We start from the raw sequence: 22,942 nt of genomic DNA on the forward strand, positions 1-22,942 counted from the left end.
GTGCTCTCGCCGCCGGTCTGCCCTTGCCCCGAGTACCTTCCGCTGCGGGCGGCGCAGTGAAGCCCCTGCTCCCGCTCTGCTCCGCTCCCTCCTCCAGCTGCCTGCCCCGTCCGGGCACGCCGGCCTCGGCGCTGCCCTCGGCCCGTCCTCTGGGTCCCGGCTCGGCCGCCGCGGTATTTTTAGCTCTGCCCGCCGCCGTCCTCCCCTGCACCGGCACCAACAACTTTCCAAGCAGGGAAAGGCTCGGCGGCGCCGGCGTGCAACCTGAGCTCTGCCCCGCTCTCGGGAGAGCAGCGGAGAATTACTCCGGCTCCCACGGCCACCGTGCACCAGTCTGGCTCTTCCTCCCTCCCCACCAACGCTGGGAAAGGATCGAAACCATCCCCAGCTGGGTTGATCGTCCCCAAGGCGCGGGCAGCGCAAGGCCGAGTTCCCCGCCCTCGCCGCCGGGCTAATTCCCGCCCCGCTGCCCGCTCCGCCTGTGGCCGGCCGCTTAGACAGCCGCGCTCCTTCCCGAAACAAGGGCAGACTCCGCACCTCCCCTCTCTACTTACGCTCCTGCCTGCGCGGCGGCGGCCGCCCCCCTCTCCCCGCGCCACCAGCTTGTCCGCCTCGGGCCTCGCCGCACGCTCCATGCCGCCACTGCACGTGCGCAGCGGTCGCGCATCTCCGCGGGGCGCAGCGGGGGGGCGGCCGCGGGAAGGACGCGCGTTGCGCTCCGGGGGTGCCGCGGCCGGAGGGCATGGCCCGGGTGTGCAGCGCCGGCCGCGGGAGTACATGGCTGCGGGAGGGGAGCGGGACATAGCCGGAGCTGCGGGCAGGAGAGGGGATGGAGGAGCGAGGGCTCATTTATCTGCGGGCTTGCACATAACTTAAGCAAATGTGCGTGCCCGGCGCCGTGCGTGCGGTTTCCCGGCAGGCCCCTTCTCTCAGTAGGGATTTACATAGCAGCGCAGGGCAGGTAAATGGCACGGCTGGGGGGATCCGTCACAGCCACCCCGAGGGACCCAGGGGCTGGGGACCACGGCTTGCGGAGACTGGGAGCCGTGCCGCAGGTGCTGCCTGGAAGCAGGGGCTGCCCTGCTGTAAGCAGAAGCGGGAGTCGGGAGGGGGGAAGAGTTTTCTCGTGTTGCTGGAGCTTCAAAGTGAAGATACCACAAGACTTGCAGTCAATTAAGATGTTAACTACACGGCGTAGGGATGTTTCCACAGCTTTAGAAGGTTTGGATCCGACATGTTGCACTACTGCTGTGCCACAGGTGAAGATTAGGCATGCTACCTGGGGAAGGTAAAAGCTCTCAGCTACTGGTTTTGAAGCTGCCTGTTTGAAAACATGGGGATTTTGAACTCCGAAGACTTAAACTACACCTTCTAGTTGGCAAGGGATGAGTATTAAGTGCATCTGGGAACTATTCCCAGATGGGCTGCTGTTAATATTGGTGTAAATCTGTGCTGTTTCCATTTCTGACATGCTACATACCTCTCAGAAATAGCTCAGAGATCTCAAAGACAGAGTGAAAATGCTGCCATAAAGCACTGCAGGCTTGAAAGCAGTTTATGATGCAGCAACTTTGAAGTGTCACTGGCTCAGATCAAACTGAGTGGTGTTTGAATAGAAAGTCAGATGCTTCTCATTAACATGTAAAATAGTCATATATATTAAGAAACATCAGCATACATAGATGATCTAGACATCATTTGCAATGTCTTTGAACGGTCATAAACAGTAAAAGAGTCAAGTTAGGAGAATCAAGCCTCTAAAATCCATAGAATGTATTTGAGATGAATCAGACACCTCTCTTTTACTTAAGTTTCATTTTATATAGCTCAGAGCAAGCAGTTCAGTTCATACTCATATACAAATAATATGGCTGGCATGATTAATATGTACATAATTTCTCACCTTAATGCCCTCACGTGTTTTGACCTTTTACAATTGCTCTTAGTAAGTTACAGAAACTAAACACATGCTACATTCTACCAGTGACAGAGTTCCTCCCAAAAAACCACGGGTTTTAACCCATTCCAAAGTCAAGGAATCCCAGAATTTTTTGCCTAAACCCTTTTTCGGCTAATTCAAAACCAGATGTAAAAAGAAAAACACAGGAAGAAAAGAGTCCTGTGTTACAGTCTCACAGTAAGCCCGTCAGCAGTCCAGGTACCAAAGGCAGAAAGAGAACAGCAGCATTCCTGTGTTGAGGACACTGGCCTGTGCCTGCAAGTATTTATATGGGTTCCAAATAGTTACTTTCCGCCTCCAGTCCCCAAATAGCAAAGAGATGTGTTGACAGAAGATTTGGGGAATTCACTCACCAGTTTTTTCTTTACCACGTTGTTTTCTTTCCTGTCACCATTGCTTTGCTGTTTGTTCTCCATTCTGTTACCTCGTTAGGTAATAGCTGAGGAAAGAAAGAGTGAAAGTTATGGTATTGTTCAGTTGAGGCAGGTGGGGGTTTTTGATAAAATCGTAAATCTGACCCAGCAAGGATTTGCAAAAGCCTGTGAGAAGCCTAGCTACTCCCTTCAAAAGTCAGATCCTTGTTCAGGAAGTAGTAGCAGCACCAAACTGAATGTGGTTAAAAGCAACTGAAACATACATGGTCATGGAGCTGACGCAACCTGGTCAGAGGGCAGCACATGCTCTTCGGAGCAGGCGTAGTAGTTGCTAGTACAACTGAAGCATTAAGAGGAAAAAGCAACAGTATCAGGCCCTTCAGTGGACACACTCTCTCTGTCAGAATTGGAGCATCAGACTAGCTGCAACTACAAAAGAAGTTCAGATAATCAGGTGGAACTACATTGCTATGGGTTGCAGCCAGGACATTTGGATTAATTGGTGGTGTGGTTCTAATGATTATTTGACCTTATATTAGCTGAGGCATTGCCCAAGGGCATTTGCAAAGGAGGGGTCCATTTATTTACTGCTCTACCAAGAAAATTCTTGCCAGAACAACACTGTGTGTGCTTTAATAATATTTAAGGACATTTTAATCACCATTTATTAAGAAAGTAAATTTCTGGGATTTCAGAGAGGATGCATTATCTGTCATTTACACTGTGCTTCACTGTATGATCTTCGGCTGTTTGTCCGTCTGTTCATTTCGTTTGGAATATGGATTACTGGGTTCCTCTATCTCAACATCTTGAGATGACTGCACATTTCAAGATCTTTGCTTACTTGATCATTATGTAATGACAGGTGCAGTCTTGAATGCAAGTTGTCTTGTAGACAAGAGTCTACAAGATCCTAAGCTATGATACCTGGACAGTAACAGTCAATTCAGTGAAACAGCACATTGGAGTGGAAATTGTGTTGAGGCCATCACAAAGGTTTTCTAAGAAGAAATCCTGTCTGATAGAAGTCTGCCACTGGCAGTGCTGTATCAGACAGTTCCAAGAAATTAGGCTGAGCTTTTAAGCAAGAGAAGCTAGACATGTGGCAGCATCCTAGAAGTGTTAAAGCCAGAAAAATTACTTTTTTCCCTCTCTACCTCTCAGTGCAGTCAATACTAAAAACTTGCAAAACTCCTTGACCTCTGCTGCAAAGGGATTTAGTCAATTCCTGCTTAATTACTACTCAAAAAGAGCTTCCAAGGCAAATGTATTTCACTTTAATAGGAGAGATGCTTAATCTCATCATCAAACAGGTCACTTGTCCCATACCACATTTAACAAGCACACCAAAAATGTCAGACATGCTCACTGCTATACTGTACCTCATATAGAGATAATGTAGAAAATTAATGAAGGTTCTGACAGAGCATGAACAAAACATCATCAAACTGTAATTTAAGAGTGTACAAGACACAGCACTGAAACAGAAACAACACAGGCTTAGTCAGAAACAGCCTGCTATCATCTAAAGAGATATAACTCAACCTCCCAGCTAAGCCACTAGCAAAAATAACTGGTGCGTGCCTCCCCTCACTGCATTCTTTTTTCCATATGGCTGAATCTTTGTCCTGGACTTTGATCCATCTTTAAAACGCTTTTAAGATATGTCTGTTGTGTCTGAGAAGTTTAATTGTTAGCAGTGTATCATCTGTGGAAGTGTTCAGACTGAATTATCCCTCCTATATTTTGGGTAATCCTCATTTCACAGCTCTTTGAACATATCCACTTGACTGTAGAAAAAGGTATGTTACCGTGTCCAGGACATCCAACGTGATGAAAAAATAAGAAATCTGGACTAGGGAGTGAGTAGAAATCACTGAAATCTTGCACAGATTTGCCAGTGTTATTTTTGCAGTCATATTGACTTGTGTGAAGGGAAGAGAGACATGATTACAGCAAGCTGAATCCTGATCTTCAGATTGCAGTTTGGCAAAATCTGAAGAAGTGACATTCCGCTTAGGGGAATGAAAGTCTGAGTGAGATTTGCACTGTTGCTGCCAGTGGCCATTCACTGAAAAGTTTTAACAGGTAGGGCAGAAAAGTGTGTTCCTTGCTCCTGAAGTTCATATTGCTAGTACTGGGTAAGTTGCTTAAGTTGTGGATCTGGAAATATTAATTCATGATTCATTCTTTATCATGGAAGATCGGATCTGTTTGATCCCTAGCTTGTACAGTTAGTTGGAAAGTGACCCATGAATCAGGAAAGGCTCATTTATGTCAGGTCAGAGGGTACCTTCCATTTCAGCATTACAATCAGAGCTACAGTTTGCTTACTAACATATCCAGTGGTTTATATAACTGTGCACGGGTTGAGTTCGTCAGTAGGACATGCAATCCAACTGAATCCTACAAATTGTTAGCCTTGGCAAGGATAGCTCAGCAGTTTGCAGAGAAGGAGCATTATGACTGACACAGTAAACTGACTTGAGAGAGGTATGAATAAACCTACTATCATCTGGGTTTGGTTCTGAACTTCCATTGAATATTCAGCATTCGTTAACTGACTTTTTCGTTTTCCGCAAATCCGGAAAAGCAAAAGCTGTTAGAAAGCTGTTGTGGTCACAAAAAATAAATAAGTGAAGGACGCAGTTTCAGATAAACTCAGTTTTAGACACATTTGTTGTGATAGATTACAAAATCACCAAGGAGTTGACCATCTCAGAAAAGCTGAGTTATAAGCCACAGTTTTTAAGAAAAAACCCCAACCTAGCAAGAGTATAAGACCTGGAATAGATCAGCTATCATTGCTGTCCAGTCTGAGTGTAGAGCATCACGGTAAAACTGTATGAAGACAGGCTGAGAAAGTTGGGGCTGTTCAGCCTGGAGAAGAGAAGGCTACATGGAGACCTCATAGCAGCCTTCCAGTATCTGAAGTGGGCCTATAAGGATGCTGGGGAGGGACTCTTCCTTAGGGACTGTAGTGATAGGGCAAGGGGTAATGGCTTAAAACTTACACAGGGGAAATTTAGGTTAGATATAAGGAAGAAGTTCTTTACTGTGAGGGTGGTGAAGCACTGGAATAGGTTGCCCAAGGTAGTTGTGAATGCTCCATCCCTGGCAGTGTTCAAGGCCAGGTTGGATGGAGTCTTGGATGACATGGTTTAGTGCGAGGTGACCCTGTTAGTGGCAGGAGAGTTCGAACTAGATGATCTTAAGGTCCTTTCCATCCCAAACTATTCTATGATTCTGTGATTCTGTGATTCTACGATTGTTTTGGCCAGTAGCCAGTCGGGGCCTATTTGCTATCTTGTTTACATGGGCCTGGAATTGCACCAAGCCACCGATCTCTCCAACCAAGGCACAACACAAGCAAGCTTCAAGCAGTTTATTGGCAACAGAAAAGGTTCTGCTGACAAAAGTTCTTCATGATGGGCATACACAGCTTCCATGTCTGTCCCACAAGTGCAAAATATATTACCTCTATAGAAAGATTATGTCTGTGTCAGCATTGCACTATGGACAGAGAAAACATGGAAGTCAGAAGAACAGCCTCCAGATGACAAAATTCACTTGTAATTATAAACCAGCAGTGTCCCTCTCAGAGGTGGAAAGGACTTTGGACTCCTCAGAGCAAACCTCTCTCAGGTATAGCACGGAATAGTTTGGTTTCTTTTAAAAATGGGAAAAAGAAGCATAAGAGAGAAAACGCAACAGTAGGGTGGGAATCACAAAGCTTTGGAAAACACATTGGTGTAAAAATAACCCAGACAGACACAGTAAGTCCTATTGGGCCACAGTAAACCGACATCTAACAAGTTTGGCTTTGGTAAGGCAAAATAGTCCAACCTGAGTACCTCGGTTAGCTGTGCATTGTACTGGAAGCAGATAGCTGCTTCAGAAGACTTTTTTATTTATTTTTTTGGTCAACACTAAAACTGTAGTAAAAGGGGACAGATAAGAAGTTTTCACTCTCGCTCCTATCCCATAGCTTGTTTGCTGCTACATTTTTCCACTCAGCTACAGCCAAAATGCTCTATGGCTGAGCACTTGTGCCTTTCAAAGAAAGACGTAACAGACTTCAGCTGAGGAATTCCCTCTGCTTCAAGCTAGATGTCACTAGTGTGTGTGTACTTCAATGGGTGTGCTTCTCTCCCTGGTACTGTAAATTACACATACACACTCACACAAAAGAAACCCATCATTGATTAATTTAAAGATTGGTTAATTAGAGCATGCAGTGTGAAGAACACGTTTCACATTTCTGCGTCCCCCAAATCAGGAACAATTTAGGTATTAGGTCCTGGTAAGTGACATAACTATCTGGTTAAAATAATGGAACTCCATTAAGAAATGAAGGGATTATTTTCTTCTCAGGTAGTTTTGTTAAGATGATAGATCTATTCTGGTGTGAGACCGTACAAGACAATGCATCTTCTACTGTTTATGAAAAATGTCAAACAATCCCAATATTAAAATGCCATTGCTGGAGTCAAGTGTGTCGTGTCTTTAATTTGGCACAGAACATTCCTATGGTACTGACCTATTTAACAAAAGTTAATCTCAAATACTGTAGATACCCCAGCTTCCAGAAATACCTGTTCTTTTACGTAAACGGTTGACACAGTGTTAAAGAGGGTGTATGCCTCTTTTGTCCTATGTCTGTAGTATCACTTCTAAAGTATCTTTACAAGATGACGAATTATTGTATCTGGATTTCAATATTCCATGCAAGTCACAATCTGATCTCTTATACTGAGAGGGAAAAGATTGAATTTCTGTTTAAAAATGAAGTGTATTTTTGGTTTGGGATTTTTAATATAAATTGGGAGAAAAATTAAAGCTCCTTTCCATAGAAATCTATTAACCAGGAGAGGAAGACAGAGATTTCAGATTTAATGACTGCTTATATAGAAGCTGAGTACTTGACTTACACAGGTAATTCTTTGTTTACAAATTTCACAGAATTGGTTTATACCAAGATATATTTATTCCACCATCCCTGAGTCAAACCATTGAGAACATTGCCAGATTTGAGAAGTTGCTCCAAAGTATCAAGTCCAACTTCCAGGTTTTACTCACCACTTATCCGAAGTATTCTTCACTTCCTGTGATTTCTGAAGTTCAGTGCAGTTCAGAGCAGCCCTCTTCAGGATTGCTACAGCAGCCCTCTTCTCTGAAACAGTGATATACCTCTGAAACAGGTATATCACTGAATTAAGTTCAAAGCCAGCTTTAACTCTTTTATACTTTTTCAGAAGGAATAAATAACTAACAGTAAAAGTAAAGACAGCATGATGCTTCAGCTGAAATTAATGCAAGAAATCTTTCCTTCCCAATAGGAAACAAACTGCCTTATATGGCTGCAATACTATGCAAGAGGTCTTTGTTTTGGTCGGCACAAAATGTGAAAAAGCTTTGCTTCCCACATTTGAACCAATAGACATTTGAAATGCAAGTGCCTAAGGCTAGGACTTGCATTCATATACTTTTACCCCATTACTAGTGACCAGGTGGAGGAACACCCACAGCATTCCATGTGCTGTAAATGGCTTTTTCACTCTAATGCGATTGTGCGATACTTAGATATGGCCATGAGCCTAATACATCTGTGTGCTTTTTCTTCAAACCAAATGCCATTATTCTGTTGGAATGTAGAAATTTTCACATTTATGCAAGTAAACATCTTTCTCTTGGCTCCATCAGAAAAGAGATGGGATGCAGAGGAATTAGGCAACTGAACAATAGTTTTACTCTTTTAAAAGGAAAATATATAAGCAAGTCTGGAAGACACCAAGGACGTTGTCACTGACTTATCAGGAGTCACCCCTTTGTAAGAGTTTGAAAGGCTGGGGCAAGACATACTGTACAGTAACAAAGCCCACAGTAGTTCATAGAAAGATTTACCTTGTCTGCTCTTGTGGCTTTGTGCCATAGAGAGGAGCTCCATATCAGTGTTAGTTTAAATACTAAACAAAACATGGGTCATAACAAGGGCGTAGCAGTTCTGACTTTGCTTTTGCTATCAGTTCCTTACATCCCAAAGCTAAGCAGAGATAAGAACATTCTGGTGTGAAAAGGTGTTTTCTGTTTTGTCTTTTTCCTGCTGGCATGGGTATTGCTTTCTTTGAAAATCCAATATATTGGATTTTAAATCCAATAAATTAAGCTCATCAGCATTTCCTCAAGGACCTTGATAGCTAATTTAATTGGATTATGTATAAACTTGTAGAAGCTTGACTATCCAAGATGTGTTGGGTAGAAAGGCAGCTGCACAGATGTGTGTTGGCTGAAACTGTAAATTCTGGCTGGGATTTGAAGAAACCTTGTTCTTTTAGGGAAGGTGGCATTATTGAGCATGTGGAGCTTGGTTTGTATTTCAGGTTGTGATTGTTCTGGAAGCCCCTTTGGATCACCTTTGGCTCTGTTAAATAAATCTCAGTGAAGTTCTCAAAAGATATTACCATCAAATTTACTTCAGCTAAACATAGGCACCCTTTGGTTACAAGATGCTAATCAATGAAAACACCATTTTTGAGGAACAGGAAAGAATTCCTCTCTAAGATCCCCTAGTATATTTTATTTAAAAGTGTCTTTGGATTTGGCACCTCATATCTTATAATTAATGGGGGGAAAAATTTAAGTCTCATACTCTAGCTCTCTGTAACACGGTGGTTATAAGGAAATAGGAGATTCTCTCCTCATTCTCTGGAGTGAGAATGCAGGAGCAGACAGGTGAGTTTTAAACAAATCCTTTATCTCAAATACAAGTGACAAATAATACCTTCAAGACCTATATACATTGAATTTACATTTTAAATAATCTACATTTTAACTGAAATCTTCATAACTTTTAAATTAATCCAAAGCGATTATGTTGTGACATCTAAAACCAAGATGCATTACTTCTTGGCATCTGTCAGTATGACAGTAGCATCTGTCATTTGTGGAAAGGACTTGCTGCTCAGCATGTCCTATAATTAGCAAAAAACAGGATAATAAGCAAGACAAGGCTATAAAGCTGGCACTGCTACATTATAAAATCAGGTATACATGGTTATGTGAGCTTTGGGAAGACGTGCTGTTCAAAAAGCATGAATTCAACCACCAGTGAGGAGTAGCCCACTCTGTTCTAGAACCAATTTTTTCAGACTAAACAAAGCCACCTCTTTGATCCAACTTTGATCCCAAGTTTTAGATTCAAGTTTATAAATTTGGCCTGTATCAACCTGAGCAAGAATACAGAGGAACCATCTTAAGGGCAACTTAAGCAGTCATGGCTGAAAAATAGGATAAACAAAACAAGAATTGCTTTGTTAGATATAGCACAAGAAAGAAGCTAAGGGCTTTTTCTATAGAAATTATAAACAGAACAGAAAAAAAAGAATCTTTACAAACAAGCTTAAGTTAAAAGCTCACAAACTGAATATTCAGGCAGCAGTCTGTGAAATTTTAATTTCAGGTTCAAGATGAACTTTTTCATTTTTAGGAAGTTGGAAACAAAAATGCTGAAGTAAATGTGATAGCCAGAGAGTATACAGTGTCTGTAACTACACATGTGAATGCTCATTCCCATGTAAAGCTGTAGTTGGTTTCTATGCAGATAGGTCTCTTTGGAAATGCAGTCTCAAACTGGTAAACCAAACTGATGCTCACATTTTAGTTCTATAAAAATACATTGATCTGGCAAAGTAGTAGTATGCAGTTTAGTTTTAAACCTCATTCAATAGGAAAATTAAGCATGTACACAAACACTTTGCCAGCAAAAGAGAGAAGATCCAGCTTCTCACTTAGTCAACCCCCCAAAACTGGAATTTGGTGTCTTTCATGGCGGCATGTCCTTGATGGAAATGTATTGTGTTCTTGCACTGCTAAAACCATAGTTTTGAGAGAAAAGAGAGGTTACTGACCATTTTTATTGAGCAATCTTTCATGTTTAAAACCCTCAAAGTTCCCAATCCATAGGCATCAGTACAAACAGATCTAACATGGGTGAGCAGAACAGTAATTATGAATATTTAAAAATAGTTTTTTACTGATTGCTACGTAACAGTGCCTTGGATCAGCTACAGCAGGGTATTTCTCATTTTTTTGTAGGAAAACGTGGTTAATAATTACCCTTTGCTGTGCTGGCCATTAGTGTTGTTTTAACCATTTTCTCTCATTTACACATGCAAGTCTGGTATGTCATCATTTAGAAAAAGCCTTATGAGCCATGAGTTTAATGTTATCATTATGTTAGGGTTATTTTTAACATTACCTTCCATGTAGATCAAAGCTAGTTAAATCTTTGCCAAGTTATTTCCAGTGAAGTCAGCCTAACATTCACCTACCATTTAGTAAATGTTGAATTAAATATTGACAAGTAAAAGCTATTATGTTGTAAGGTCAAGCCCTGACTTAGGAATAGAGCTGCTCCTGGGTACGGGTTCATTCCAGGTGGAAAGGAAACACCCTCAAAGTAACTCTTGTTATAACGAAAGATTATGCCCCAAAATGAAGCCCTTTTGGGTGGGAATTTAGGCTCAATCCTAAATCTTTTTTGGCTGAGCAACAGAGAATACTTTCAGAATTTCCAGGACCAATATATTTGAACAGTTTCTGTTGCCTTCATTAATGCTGTATGTTAAGGATGCTTTTCTGACCTAGGTATCCCATAGCAGAGTCTCAGGCTGTAAGTCAAATAAAAGTAGTTTATTTGAGTGGTACAATGGTAAAAGCAGCTCAAGCTGGGTACCTCCAGAGAGGGACCCCAAGCAAATCCCTGGGCAATTATACCCTTACAACCTGAGTTTCATGCCCCTTACAAGACAGTTCAGTCCAGTAATTAGGGTCTGGGTTCTTGTTCTCCATTGGGTCTCTTCACCATCTCTAGGCAGGCTGTTTCTTCTCTCATCTCTAAGGTTGCACCTTCTGCTAATGGGGGTAGTGGCCTTCCTTGCTTTCTTATTTTCTTGTGTGAACTGGCTCTGGGGCCTTCTTCTACTGAAGTAGGTAAAAAGCTCAGTGCATCTATGTGAAAGTTCACAGCTTGGGGCCTGAGGCTTCAGCATATCTAGCTACAAATGCTAAGGTAAGTTACACTAAGCGACTAATTTCCTTTATTTCCTTACACTGTAAACAAAGAAACAACTTCTTACCAGGGTACTAAGGGCTTAAGCCTTCTGCTCCTCTTCAAGCAGTAGCAAAACCTGTTTCTAGCAGGCAGATATATCCTGACAGATGGATTCTTCGCACATCTTTACCTAAAGTCTTATTGTAGGCATCAAGAACAGGCAGGCAATTTCAACTGATACAGTTTTTCCAATCAACGGTCCTATTACACTTAGGAATTGTTTACTATTCCTCTTGAAATCTTCAGTGGGGAACCGGTGATCTGTTTGAAAGATCACTTAAATTTCTAACCCTGCAGGTGAAGCTCCGTGTTCTGACTCACACAAGGATAAATCTTGTTAATATAATGACTCCTTCTAGCCTTAGACATCACTCTTGGCATATGTGAAGAGGGAAATGAAAGAAAATGCCTTTGCATGCATTGCACTCTCAGCCAGTCTCTAGCTTGCTCAAAATTTGTGTTGCAGGGCTTGAGCTCCAGCCCCCTGGGAGCAGCAAGCACTGCTCGAGCCTGGAGTCCACACATTCCTCACAATGCTGAATGTGCCTAAAAAGGACGTAGAGCTAGTACAGAGTAGAAATACATGCTCATGTTGCTTTCCTGTGAAAGCTGGTCCTGGAAATCAAGCTAGGAAAATAAACTCTGCTAAACTTTGCCCTGTCCAACCTGCCTAGTTATTTTAAATAGCTCCAATCTCCGGTTTGCTTGAAGATGTCAAACCTTTTTGTTTGGGGTAGCTTGTATGGCTGTAGTTTTAGGTCTGATATCTCATTTTTCTTCATCTAGGGACTAAAACCAATGCAGAGATGTTTCTGTAAAAAATTATTCTCTCCACAGATTTATGAAACCTGGCAAGCAGCAGCTAACCAATTATTCTCTGGAAGGCTAAGAGATATTACTGGAGTATGCCCCTCTAAAAATAGGGAAAGCTACTGTAATATCAGAACTGGCTTTAAAGTGTCGCTACCTTAATTGGTGTAATTAAAACTTCATATGTAAATACGGTAAAATTCTGTGTGTTCTGAACATACGTGTTTTTCTCCCATTTTGAGGAACCAGAGAATGAAAGAAAAAACTAGTGAGGTAGATCTTCCTGCCTCTCCCAAGCTTTAGCTGTGATTTCCAGGATCATTCATATGTCTTTCGTTGTAGCTTTAAAAGTGTTACCAAAATATGTTTCATCCCACTCAGTAGGTTTTGATTACATGAATGTAAAGATGCAAAACTCCCTTATGTTTCTGTGGGTTATGAAATACTGGAAAGGCTGGTGGCTGAAGTGTCTGCTTTGCATTTCAAAAGCTATTGGGGTCAAAGTCTGTTAGTTATTACCATTTTCATCAGTTCTCACTGTCAGGGCCCCAAGCACACAGTCTGTCCTGGGCTCAGGGCCAGCTTCAAGGATGGATGCAGGCACCCAGCTGTGAGGAGAGCCTCTCTCAACAGCAAGGGCTCCACCTTCACTCAGGAGAGTGTGCTAAAGGAATGTTCTCAGCTGTTGTCCTCAGTGCAGGTTAAGCTGATCCACACCTTTACCTTAACCAATAGGTTTGACTTTGTAGCACAAACTCAGACCTGCCTTGTCACCATGGACTTGCTTGTTGATCACAGGGCTGTGCCTGACCCTGGGTGCTGCGGTCATGGACCTGACCCTGACTTGCTGACTTCAATTCTCATCTGAGCCCCAGACCTGCCTCATCACCAGGGGGTTGTCTGAGGTCAGGGCTTTTGGCTGAACGTGGCCACTGCTACCAGATGACTGGCAGTCAAACAAAGTAATAGTATCTAACATGCATAAAAGGCACTGTTATATAGTAAATTCAGATGTCATGTGGAGCCGCAGACCAATAAGAAAAGAACAGAGTATTAGAAGTGCAGATGACTTGTCATAGCCCACCTCCCATGTGGTGAAACCATCAAAATTAGGAAAAGGATAAAATCAGGCTCTCTAGAGATAAGCCTGGCGGTAGCACATGGATGTTTGAGGGGTAATGTGCTAGCAAGGTCCTTCTGTCTGCCACCTCAGTGGCATGAGGGAGCTCCATGAGGGAGCAAAGATGCGAGGGTTATTGATGTGTTAGAAACCATGGAAGCACCTGAGAATGGTCAGGTAAGAATTAGGCAAAAAAGATGGTAGGATCAATAGCCCAGCTGAAGTGGATCTACGCCAATGCATGCAGCATGGGCAACAAACAGGAGCTGGAAACCATTCCAGGAAAACCACCACTGAAGCACGGTGAGACGACTTGCAATGGATGGCTATAAACTGTTCAGAAGAGACAGGTAAGGAAGGAGAGGCAGTGGGATAGCCTTGTGTGTTAGGAAGTGTTTTGATTGTTTAGAGCTTAATGCTAGTGACAATACGGTTGAGTGTTTATGGGCAAGAATCAAGGGAAAGGCCAACCATGCAGAGGGCCAGAAAGAGGATGTGGGGAACTACAGGCCTGTTAGCCTGACTTCGGTGCTGGGGAAGGTTATGGAGCAGATCATCTTGAGTGCCATCGTGTGGCACATACAGGACAACCAGGTGATGAGGCCCAGTCAGCATGGGTTTATGAAAGGCAGATCCTACTTGACTGATCTCCTTCTATGACATGGTGACTCGCTTAGTGGAGAGGGAAAGTCTGTGGATGTTGTCTACCTAGGTTTTCATAAAGCTTTTGACACCATTTCCCATACCATTCTCTTGAGGAAATTAGATATTCATGGTTTGGACGGGTGCACTGTTTGCTGGGTAAAAAAACTGGCTGGATGGTGGGCCCTAGAGTGGTGGTAAACGGAATTCAATCCAGTTGGCAGCCAGTCACAAGTGGTGTTCCCCAGGGCTCAGTACTGGGGCCGTTTCTGTTTAATATCTTTACCAATGATCTGGACGCGGGGATTGAGTACACCCTCGCTAAGTTTGTAGATGACACCAAGTTGGGCAGGAGTGTTGATCTGTTTGAGGGTAGAAAGGCTCTGCAGAGAGATCTGGACAGGCTGGATGCATGGGTTGAGGCCAAATGTATGAGGTTCAACAAGGCCAAATGCTGGGTCCTGCACCTAGGTCACAACAACCCCATGCAACACTACAGGCTTGGGGAAGAGTGGTGTAAGCTGGTTTGTGAAGGGAAGAACGCTGATATGATAAAGGCAAGTCATTAACAGTAAGATTATCACTAGACTATCAGAAGATCTTGAGACAGTTTGCAAGAAAGAAGTTTTATTGCCAATTATACCAACAGGATGTAATAGTTACTGAAGTGTATCCAAACTAACAGGATGTAATAGTTACTGAAGTGTATCCAAGTGCATGACTCATGCCATATGTTTCAAAAAATCCCGGGACAACACTATGTTACCACATTCCATTTTGCTGTTGGTTCAAGGGGCATTACTTGATGTTAAGACTACTGTTGTCAATTCATGAAATATTAACCTGAGAACACAAACAGGAATCTATGCATAGTACACACTAAGTCATCAGAAAGAACATACAATGTTGTGAGCTTATTCCCCAAGTGATTATTGAAATAATTGGTAATTGCATGGCAGAGTTTTGGATGTAGATCCCCTCACCTCCTGTTTATGGTTGTAATGAAAATCGAGGGTTCAAGTACTTTGCGTGACTCGGTCTGTGAAAGCTAATTCACTGTTCCAGATCGCTATAGGATACAAGCACATGCTATCTAAGCACACAAGCAAGTTGTGCAAGTGCTAAAACACCATGCTAAACTTGTATTTGCCATACTGCTGAATTTAGTTACTTCTGCATAATATTAATTCCATCAAATGTTAGAGCAATGCACAATGCAACCACGTCTGGGGACCTACTGCTGAAACTATCATTGAGTTATTGTAAAAGGAGGGCAGATGTGAGGAGAATGTTTGCGTAACAGCATACTGGGGACAGTCAAATCTAAAGCTGATTGGAGAGAGCTATAGAAAGTCACTTTGTGTTTTAGGTGACAGATAAAATTGCTCATACATGCATGTTAATCAATGTAGAAAAAACCTTAATAGATATATGGTAATGGACTTGCAGATAGCTATTTTAATTTGGAAAGATCTTTAAACCATTGTGGATAGTCCTAGCAAGCTGTAAGTTCAGTTCTCTGAGACAGACAAAACAACCTTATTAAGAGTCCTTCTGCTGGTACTGATCCAGCCAGACTGCAGCCAGCAGTACACTCTCTTACAGACCTTTCCTCTCTCAAAAGATGCAGATGACAGAAATTATGAATGCTACTGTGTGAGACTAAGTATACTAAAGAATTCTTAGCTTAGGAAGCAGATGTGCCCTTTCCCTTGAGTTGTTCTATCCCTGCAGAACCTTTGCCAGTACAGATAGCTACACAGTCTCATTTTAATAGAACTAACCAGCATTCTATTTGGTCTAGTTGCATAGTCACATCTTATAATGGGTGGTAGTGGTTATTCAAAGATGCAATGAGAAACAAAGAAAGTATAGGAAAAGCCTTCCCCAGTTAACCTGTCCAGGTTCTGGTTATTGGTTTCTTAGAAACTTCCAAGCTTACAGTATGTATTTGGATCCACTTTCCATGTTTGTTTAATTTCTCCAATTTTTTTTTTTTTTTTTTTTATATATATATTTTCTTGTTCCCACATCTTATGGCAATGAGTTCCACAGGACTGATACATGATGTTGTCAATTTTAGCTTCCTTTCTGATGACTCCTCTGGAAGTCGCCTAATTCTTGTGTTTTGAGACTTATGGGTCACACCGCTCCGAAGCTAAGTTGTGCTGGTTTACATACGCATTTATGAATCAACTGTTTGGTTCCCTGGGCACACTTCTGTTGTGCCACATATTAACAATTGTGCCTCACAGGCTGTATCTAAATTAGTCATTAAAACAGTTCTCATTTTCCTAAACTACAGCTGGTAACTCGGAACCACGCAGCCACTCGCTCACTCACTCCCTTCTTCCTCCCCCTGCTCCTGGAGGGATGGGGAGGAGAATCAGAAGAATGTAACTCCCACGGGTTGAGACAAGAGCAGCCCAGTAACTAAGGTATAATACAAAACCACTACTGCTACCACCAATGATAATAACACTAAGGGAAATAACAAGAGGAGAGGATACAATTGCTCACCACCCACTGACAGATACCCAGCCCGACCCGAGCAGTGATCTGGGCCTTCTGGGTAACTCCCCCCAGTTTATATACTGGGCTGACGTGCCATGGTATGGAATACCCCTTTGGCTAGTTTGGGTCAGGTGTCCTGTCTCTGTTTCCTCCTGGCTTCCCCTCCTCCCTGGCAAAGCATGAGACTGAGAAAGTCCTTGGTCGGAGTAAACATTACTTAGCAACAACTGAAAACATCGGTGTTAACAGCGTTGTTCCCAGGCTGAAAGTTAAAAGACACAGCACTGCACCAGCTACTGAGAAGGAAAAAAATGACTGCTATAGCTGAACGCAGGACAAGAAGACACCCAGCTCACATGCTCCAAGCTTCTCTGCTCCACAAGCCAGAACACATCTTGGTTTACTTGTTTTCAAACAAAAACACCACTGTGGTTGCACCATAATCTTTCCAAAGTGCCCAAGGTCTCACCCCTCATCTAAATGCTGTAACAGGCAGCCTCAGCCTTAGGTTTCTCCCCTACCAGTAGTGGTTTGGTGTGTTTATTTTAAAGAATTGCTTTGCATAGGAAAGCTCTGGTTTGGTAAAATTCTTCACTTTTTCTGAGGTGCTGCAGTACTGCCATGAAATCATGGTGCAAAACATCATGTGGAGCAGAGGCAAAACTGAGCTGGAGCCAGATCCTCCTGGTCTGGGAGGGCACCACAACTAGCACTGCTTGCTGGGGAAGCCAGCAAAGAGGAATAATCAACAAAATAGAGCACTACAGCCTGCAGAAGCTGAGTAGCCTGTTGCTGGTACAGTCCTACAACATAGATGCCCTCTGTCAGAGCAAGAGGCTGAGAGTTGGAAGTGAAGTGTGGAGGGAGTCAATCACATCTTGAAGAAGACTGGATGTCTATCAGACTACTCAGAGTTACTATTTTGCCATTGGGGCAATATTTCATCAATTTGTATTTCCTCACATTTCCTCCATCCTCTCAAGCCTCCTGCATTATAATTCCTTGTTCAGTTGTTTACTTTCATTTTAGAATGGGTTTAATTAAAGTTCTCTCCCCTTCACTCGTATCTTACATAATTGCTTATGCTGTTTTGCTGTGATACAGCAGATCTTTAGTGTCTCTGAGGGAGAGGGGTCTGAGACCTCCTGGCTATCTATTTGTAAAGACCCAGAACAGCAAATATTGTAACTATGTAAAAACATACAGTTTCCTGTACTTGCCTGGTTTTTGTGACTGAGGAATACAACACATTAGAGTGTTCAATATCACAAGTGTCTGTCATGCCTGTTGTCTTTTCCCCCCCAGCCCAAACTCTCTCCAAGAGGGCTACGCACACATTTGGCTTTCAGAGTGTTTTTTGGCCACTGATGCTGTGCAACATCAGATGTGTACGGGTGTGCTTTTGAGCACCAGAAACTACCGCAATGCTGTAACTCTCAAATCACACTATGAAGGGGCAGAGGCAAATAGGCTTATTGTCAAACTCATCAACCTTTTCCTTTCATTTATTTTATAAAATAAAGTGGATTCTCAATTAGTGAGAGTAGCTCTGGTCTGAAAATAAGGGCTCAGGCAGGTAACTGTAGCAGCAGAAGCAGGCATGTCTTATAGGAACTTCTGAGGGCTTTTAGCAATGTATATTGTAAAATACTTCTCTGGTCTAATGAAAATTTTCTCTTTTCCTCCCCACCCCCTCAACAATTAAATTATTAACATGAAACTCAAATCTGATATACAACAATAAGAGGTCTGCTTAATAAATAATTAAGTCTAAAACTGCTCATTGATCTTGCATAACATGTCATGTATCAACCAGTGATATGAAGACAACATATTAATCCTGTATCTGAAAAAATATTCTGCATGGCATTTAAGCTTCAAATTAAACAGTGTAAAAAGCATAAGATGGTGTATTGAAGAAATGCCAAGAGCAAATATCCACCCCGTAGTTTAATAAGGATTTACCAACACATAGTATGACATTTAAATAGAACCGATAGTGCTTTATTAGCTGCATAAGAACAAACTGTTACTCTGCAAGCTATTGTGATAATAATGCCACTGCACTCAGTTTTTCCAACTTTGTATTCAAGGTCTTAACAGAGAGCAAACCACCACCATGGAAGAGGGAAACACCATGAATTTGTTAAACTGCAACTCATGGTGATGATTCCTAGTTAGCACAGACTCTGTTTGCTATTTTCCCTTCTTCCCTAACAGGGAACAGATCTATTCTCAAGTAGTTACTAACAGCCGGAAATGTGCCTGATTGTTTCATTAGGCTGCAAAAGTGTAACACAGGGAAGCAAGAAAGGTAAAAAACGAACTTGTGTAATTAATGTTGCAAAAGAGGCATGCAGTTTCTAGCCAGCCTGTAAGAAACAGACGTCTAGTGCCAGAGAAAGATAGACAAACTTTTAATGTAGCCCCTGTTACTCCTGTATTAATGCTTACTCTCTCAAAGGAAGCAAAACGATAACATATCATACAGACATAACCTCTCTCACTACAGTACTTATCACCATAACTGCATCGGGTAGACACAAGCCAAATGCTGTAGACATATATGCTATTTTCATGGAATAGCCTGACCATATGTAACTCCTTGAAATAGTTCAGTGCTGGTGTCAGCTCCAGTTTGATAGACTACACTCTCAACAATCCTCAAGGCAGCAAAGTAGCATAGATGCTATATTCTGAAGATCTAAGACTTTGCACTTCTCTCAAAACAAATTTGGAATATTTTTGTGATCTTCTCCATTCAGTCTTCTTTTGTTGCTATGGTTTCCTGTTCCACACCTTGCAGAATTTGGGGAAGGTACAAAGTTAATTCCTGAAGCTCTTTAAGCTGCTGTCCCTCGCTTGGTTTTCCTCATATTTCTGTAAGACCAGAACATGATGTTATTTGAGGCTCAGTTTTGCTCCATTGTCCCCACATCCTGATGGCTTGGTTTGTCACTTAATCATTTTGACTAATATTTGTTTCCCTCTAGGTGCAAAGGACTATCACAGCACCCTGCTGTCTGCAATTATCCCAGCCTCAACCTTGCTTGAAACCCTAGTCGAAAAGCTTTAACTCTTCAACTCCTTTGTCCTAGTATAAGGAATTTAGACCTAATTCTAGTTGAAATGAATACACAATGTGCTGTTCCTCATCTCTTTCTGGAGACATTACCTTATGCTCACAGTTTATCCCAAAATCCACAACAGCAGATAGTAACGTTAAAGACTGTTTACTAGACCAGACCGTATGGCATTCAGACCTCATTAAATGACCTCTGCCCTGACCTACATTGGTTGATTAAAGCCTAGTATCCTTTGTTGGACAGGGTATACCAAGGACAAGATAATCTCTCTGATCTGAAGTTAGATTGCAGCACATTTACATACACATCTTAGCTCTGACTCATGCCTGTACACATGCTTCCACAGAAGCCACAGCCCTCCGTGTTATGCAAGTCCCTGACTGACCACAGATTTTAGAGACAGCAGATTATATGTGATGTTATTCCTCAGATCTACACTTCTCTGTTGTGGTGGGCTGTACGTAAAAGTAAGTATGGAGAAGACTCCAATGGCATTTGGACACTGACCATCTGAACCTATCCTAATTCTCAGACACTTTTAAGCTGAAGTGTTATTAAATACTTGTATGAATTGTTGTTCTGCCCAAGTTCCAAGGAAATGCTTGGATATCAAAGCAAGGGAGCTTGTAGATATGAGTATTGAAAGGGATAATGTGACTGCTTCAAATAGCTGTGGAAATCGAGAACAAGACCTCACAACTTTTGATTGCATACTGCTTAACTTCTTTTTGCCAAAACCCAAGGAGGGAGGAATCTGGCTGTGACTTTCTTTTAAGCTGCCCTCTTCTCTACAACATGTTCTTTCATGTTTGCAGGGATTGCCTTGAAATACTGACAGCTTGGCAGACAAAACATTTTTTAACCATCGTTGCTCCTCTTCAAGGCTACTGTTTGGTGGTTTTGCATGAGATGGAACAACTTTGTTTCTGTAGCAGTGTAGGATGACTCCAAACCCTTTGTCTAAGAGTAAGAGTTGATACCACTCTCTTGAAAGTGTTTTGGTCTGTGTTATGCTCTCATTCGTTTGCTTTATCTGCTCAAGAGCTCCAATAAATTATTTCTTAATCCTTTCAAAAAACAGCTTGCAATCAAAAAATTTGTACTAGAATAACTTCCTATTACAGAACCTGAAGTTTTTTCAGCTAGAAATCCATGTATCTTCCAGTATTACCTATTAAGCTTACAGTAAATAAGTGTGGCCACAAAAAAAACCCTCTTGCCAATTTGTAAACTAAGAAGCAGTAATAAAGTAATTGAACAGTAATAATCATTTCTTTCCCAAACTCTATGGCGCAACTCAAAATCCTTACGCAATTATAGCAAGCTTATGTGACAACTCCTTAATTAAACAAATCTCTATTATTTTTTCCTTCTACCCATTGTCTGTGATGTTTGTTCACAAAATTTCTTCCTAGTAAAAGTCAAGGATGAGTCAAAAGCTTCATTGTACCCTCTGCTATAACACCAGGGTTAGGAATGAGGAAAAACTTCTGACTGCTAAGGCAAAGCTATGAGTGCATTAAGGCTCTCTCCTACCAACTGTCCCTTGGTAGGACTCTTCTGTTCCAGTGCAGTGGGGAAGAGAAAGAAAAACCCTTGCTCCATTACTTGTCCATTTTCTTCTTTCTCATTCATGGACTTGTTTTGTCTGACATCTGGGTCGGGGCAACCCCAGGCACTGCTACAGGATGGGCAGAGAAGAGATTCAGAGCAGCCCTGCAGAAAAGGACTTGGGGGTGTTGGTTGACGAGAAGCTTAACATGAGCCGGCAGTGTGCGCTTGCAGCCCAGAAAGCCAACCGTATCCTGGGCTGCATCAAAAGAAGCGTGGCCAGCAGGTCGAAGGAGGTGATCCTGCCCCTCTACTCTGCTCTTGTGAGACCCCACTTGGAGTACTGCGTACAGTTCTGGTGTCCTCAACATAAAAAGGACATGGAGCTGTTGGAGCGAGTCCAGAGGAGGGCCACGAGGATGATAAGAGGGCTGGAGCACCTCCCATATGAAGACAGGCTGAGAAAGTTGGGGCTGTTCAGCCTGGAGAAGAGAAGGCTGCGTGGTGACCTCATAGCAGCCTTCCAGTATCTGAAGGGGGTCTACAAGGATGCTGGGGAGGGACTCTTCCTTAGGGACTGTAGTGGTAGGACAAGGGGTAATGGGTTCAAACTTAAACAGAGGAAGTTTAGATTAGATATAAGGAAGAAGTTCTTTACAGTGAGGGTGGTGAAGCACTGGAATGGGTTGCCCAGGGAGGTTGTGGATGCTCCATCCCTGGCGGTGTTCAAGGCCAGGTTGGACAGAGCCTTGAGCCACATGGTTTAGGGCAAGGTGTCCCTGCCCATGGCAGGGGGGTTGGAACTAGATGATCTTAAGGTCCTTTCCAACCCTTACGATTCTATGATTCTATGATTCTATGATTCTATGACTTGAAAACCAGAAGTAGAGAGAAACTTTTCTCAAGCAGAAAGATTATAGCCCAGCACCAGAAATAAGGAGTTCATTTCTATTTCTTATCAGCTACTGGGTTTGCTATGAAGGAGGATGCAAGGTTAATCTTCAGTGATTTGCTGTATATTTTTAGAATCTAGACTTTGATGTTTCGTTACTATAACATGAGACTCACTGGGAAACATACACCCCTGAGGTACAGAGAGATCACCAGGTGAATAGAGTCTGGCATTGGGTAGGGGAGAGCACATCATGCTTCAGCACAGTGCTATTTGGAAGGTTTAGGTTTTGAAAATAAGCATAAAAACTCCCCAAACATACACAGATTACCAAAACTGAGAAGCTGATTTTTTTCCATCCTTTGGTTTTCTCTATGCAGCTGCCTTATTCCTCCTCTTTTTCCGTTGCCCTTTCACCACCATGGTTGAGCAACAGAGGGAAAATCCCATCTTCAGGCTGAGGACCAAAACTCTTTTTCAGTTTGAGGAGGAAAGGAAGGGGTAAATGGGGAACTGGGCTTGGCAAAACTAGGACAGGGGCTTATAGGGAGAGAGCTAATGTTGTCTGGACTAGGAGCTTGGGAGGTATCAGGTCTTCTTGCTTAAGGAGCAAACAGGGCAGCATGCAGACACTAGCATCAGCTGACTCTTTTATTCCCTGACAGTGGTACTGAGCAAGTCAGGCCAAACATTGTAGATAACTGAGACCAGTGGAAACACTTGGATTTTATACACATTTTGGCTCATCCTTTTGTATTATAGTTAATACATTTCTAAGATAGCCTACCAATAAAAGAGGTAAGTACTTATTGCCAAACTATGGCTCTCAGCCTGCCCAACTTCCAGCTTTGCAGCCTTGGAGCTTTGAACTCTGACTTAGT

The 22,942-nt window shown here is 42.5% G+C and overlaps 1 protein-coding gene across 2 annotated transcripts in view; it reads right to left on the reverse strand.

Annotated features, from left to right (window-relative positions):
* Positions 1-7,546, reverse strand: part of SLC2A9 (solute carrier family 2 member 9) — a 109,212-nt gene extending 101,666 nt beyond the window's left edge. Inside the window, exons 1-2 of one of the 2 annotated variants that reach the window (XM_030492846.1) lie at positions 7,414-7,546; positions 2,314-2,399 (exon numbers count right to left, since the gene is read on the reverse strand). In XM_030492846.1, coding sequence (XP_030348706.1) covers positions 2,314-2,376 — 63 coding nt within the window. In that variant the 5' untranslated portion in view covers positions 2,377-2,399; positions 7,414-7,546. Of the gene's footprint in view, positions 1-554; positions 636-2,313; positions 2,400-7,413 lie in introns of those variants that run through there. The other variant, XM_030492845.1, reaches the window with a different exon arrangement.
* Between the last annotated feature and the right edge of the window lie 15,396 nt (positions 7,547-22,942).

Source organism: Strigops habroptila, chromosome 7, assembly GCF_004027225.2.
Source record: "Strigops habroptila isolate Jane chromosome 7, bStrHab1.2.pri, whole genome shotgun sequence".
Lineage (NCBI taxonomy): Eukaryota > Metazoa > Chordata > Aves > Psittaciformes > Psittacidae > Strigops > Strigops habroptila.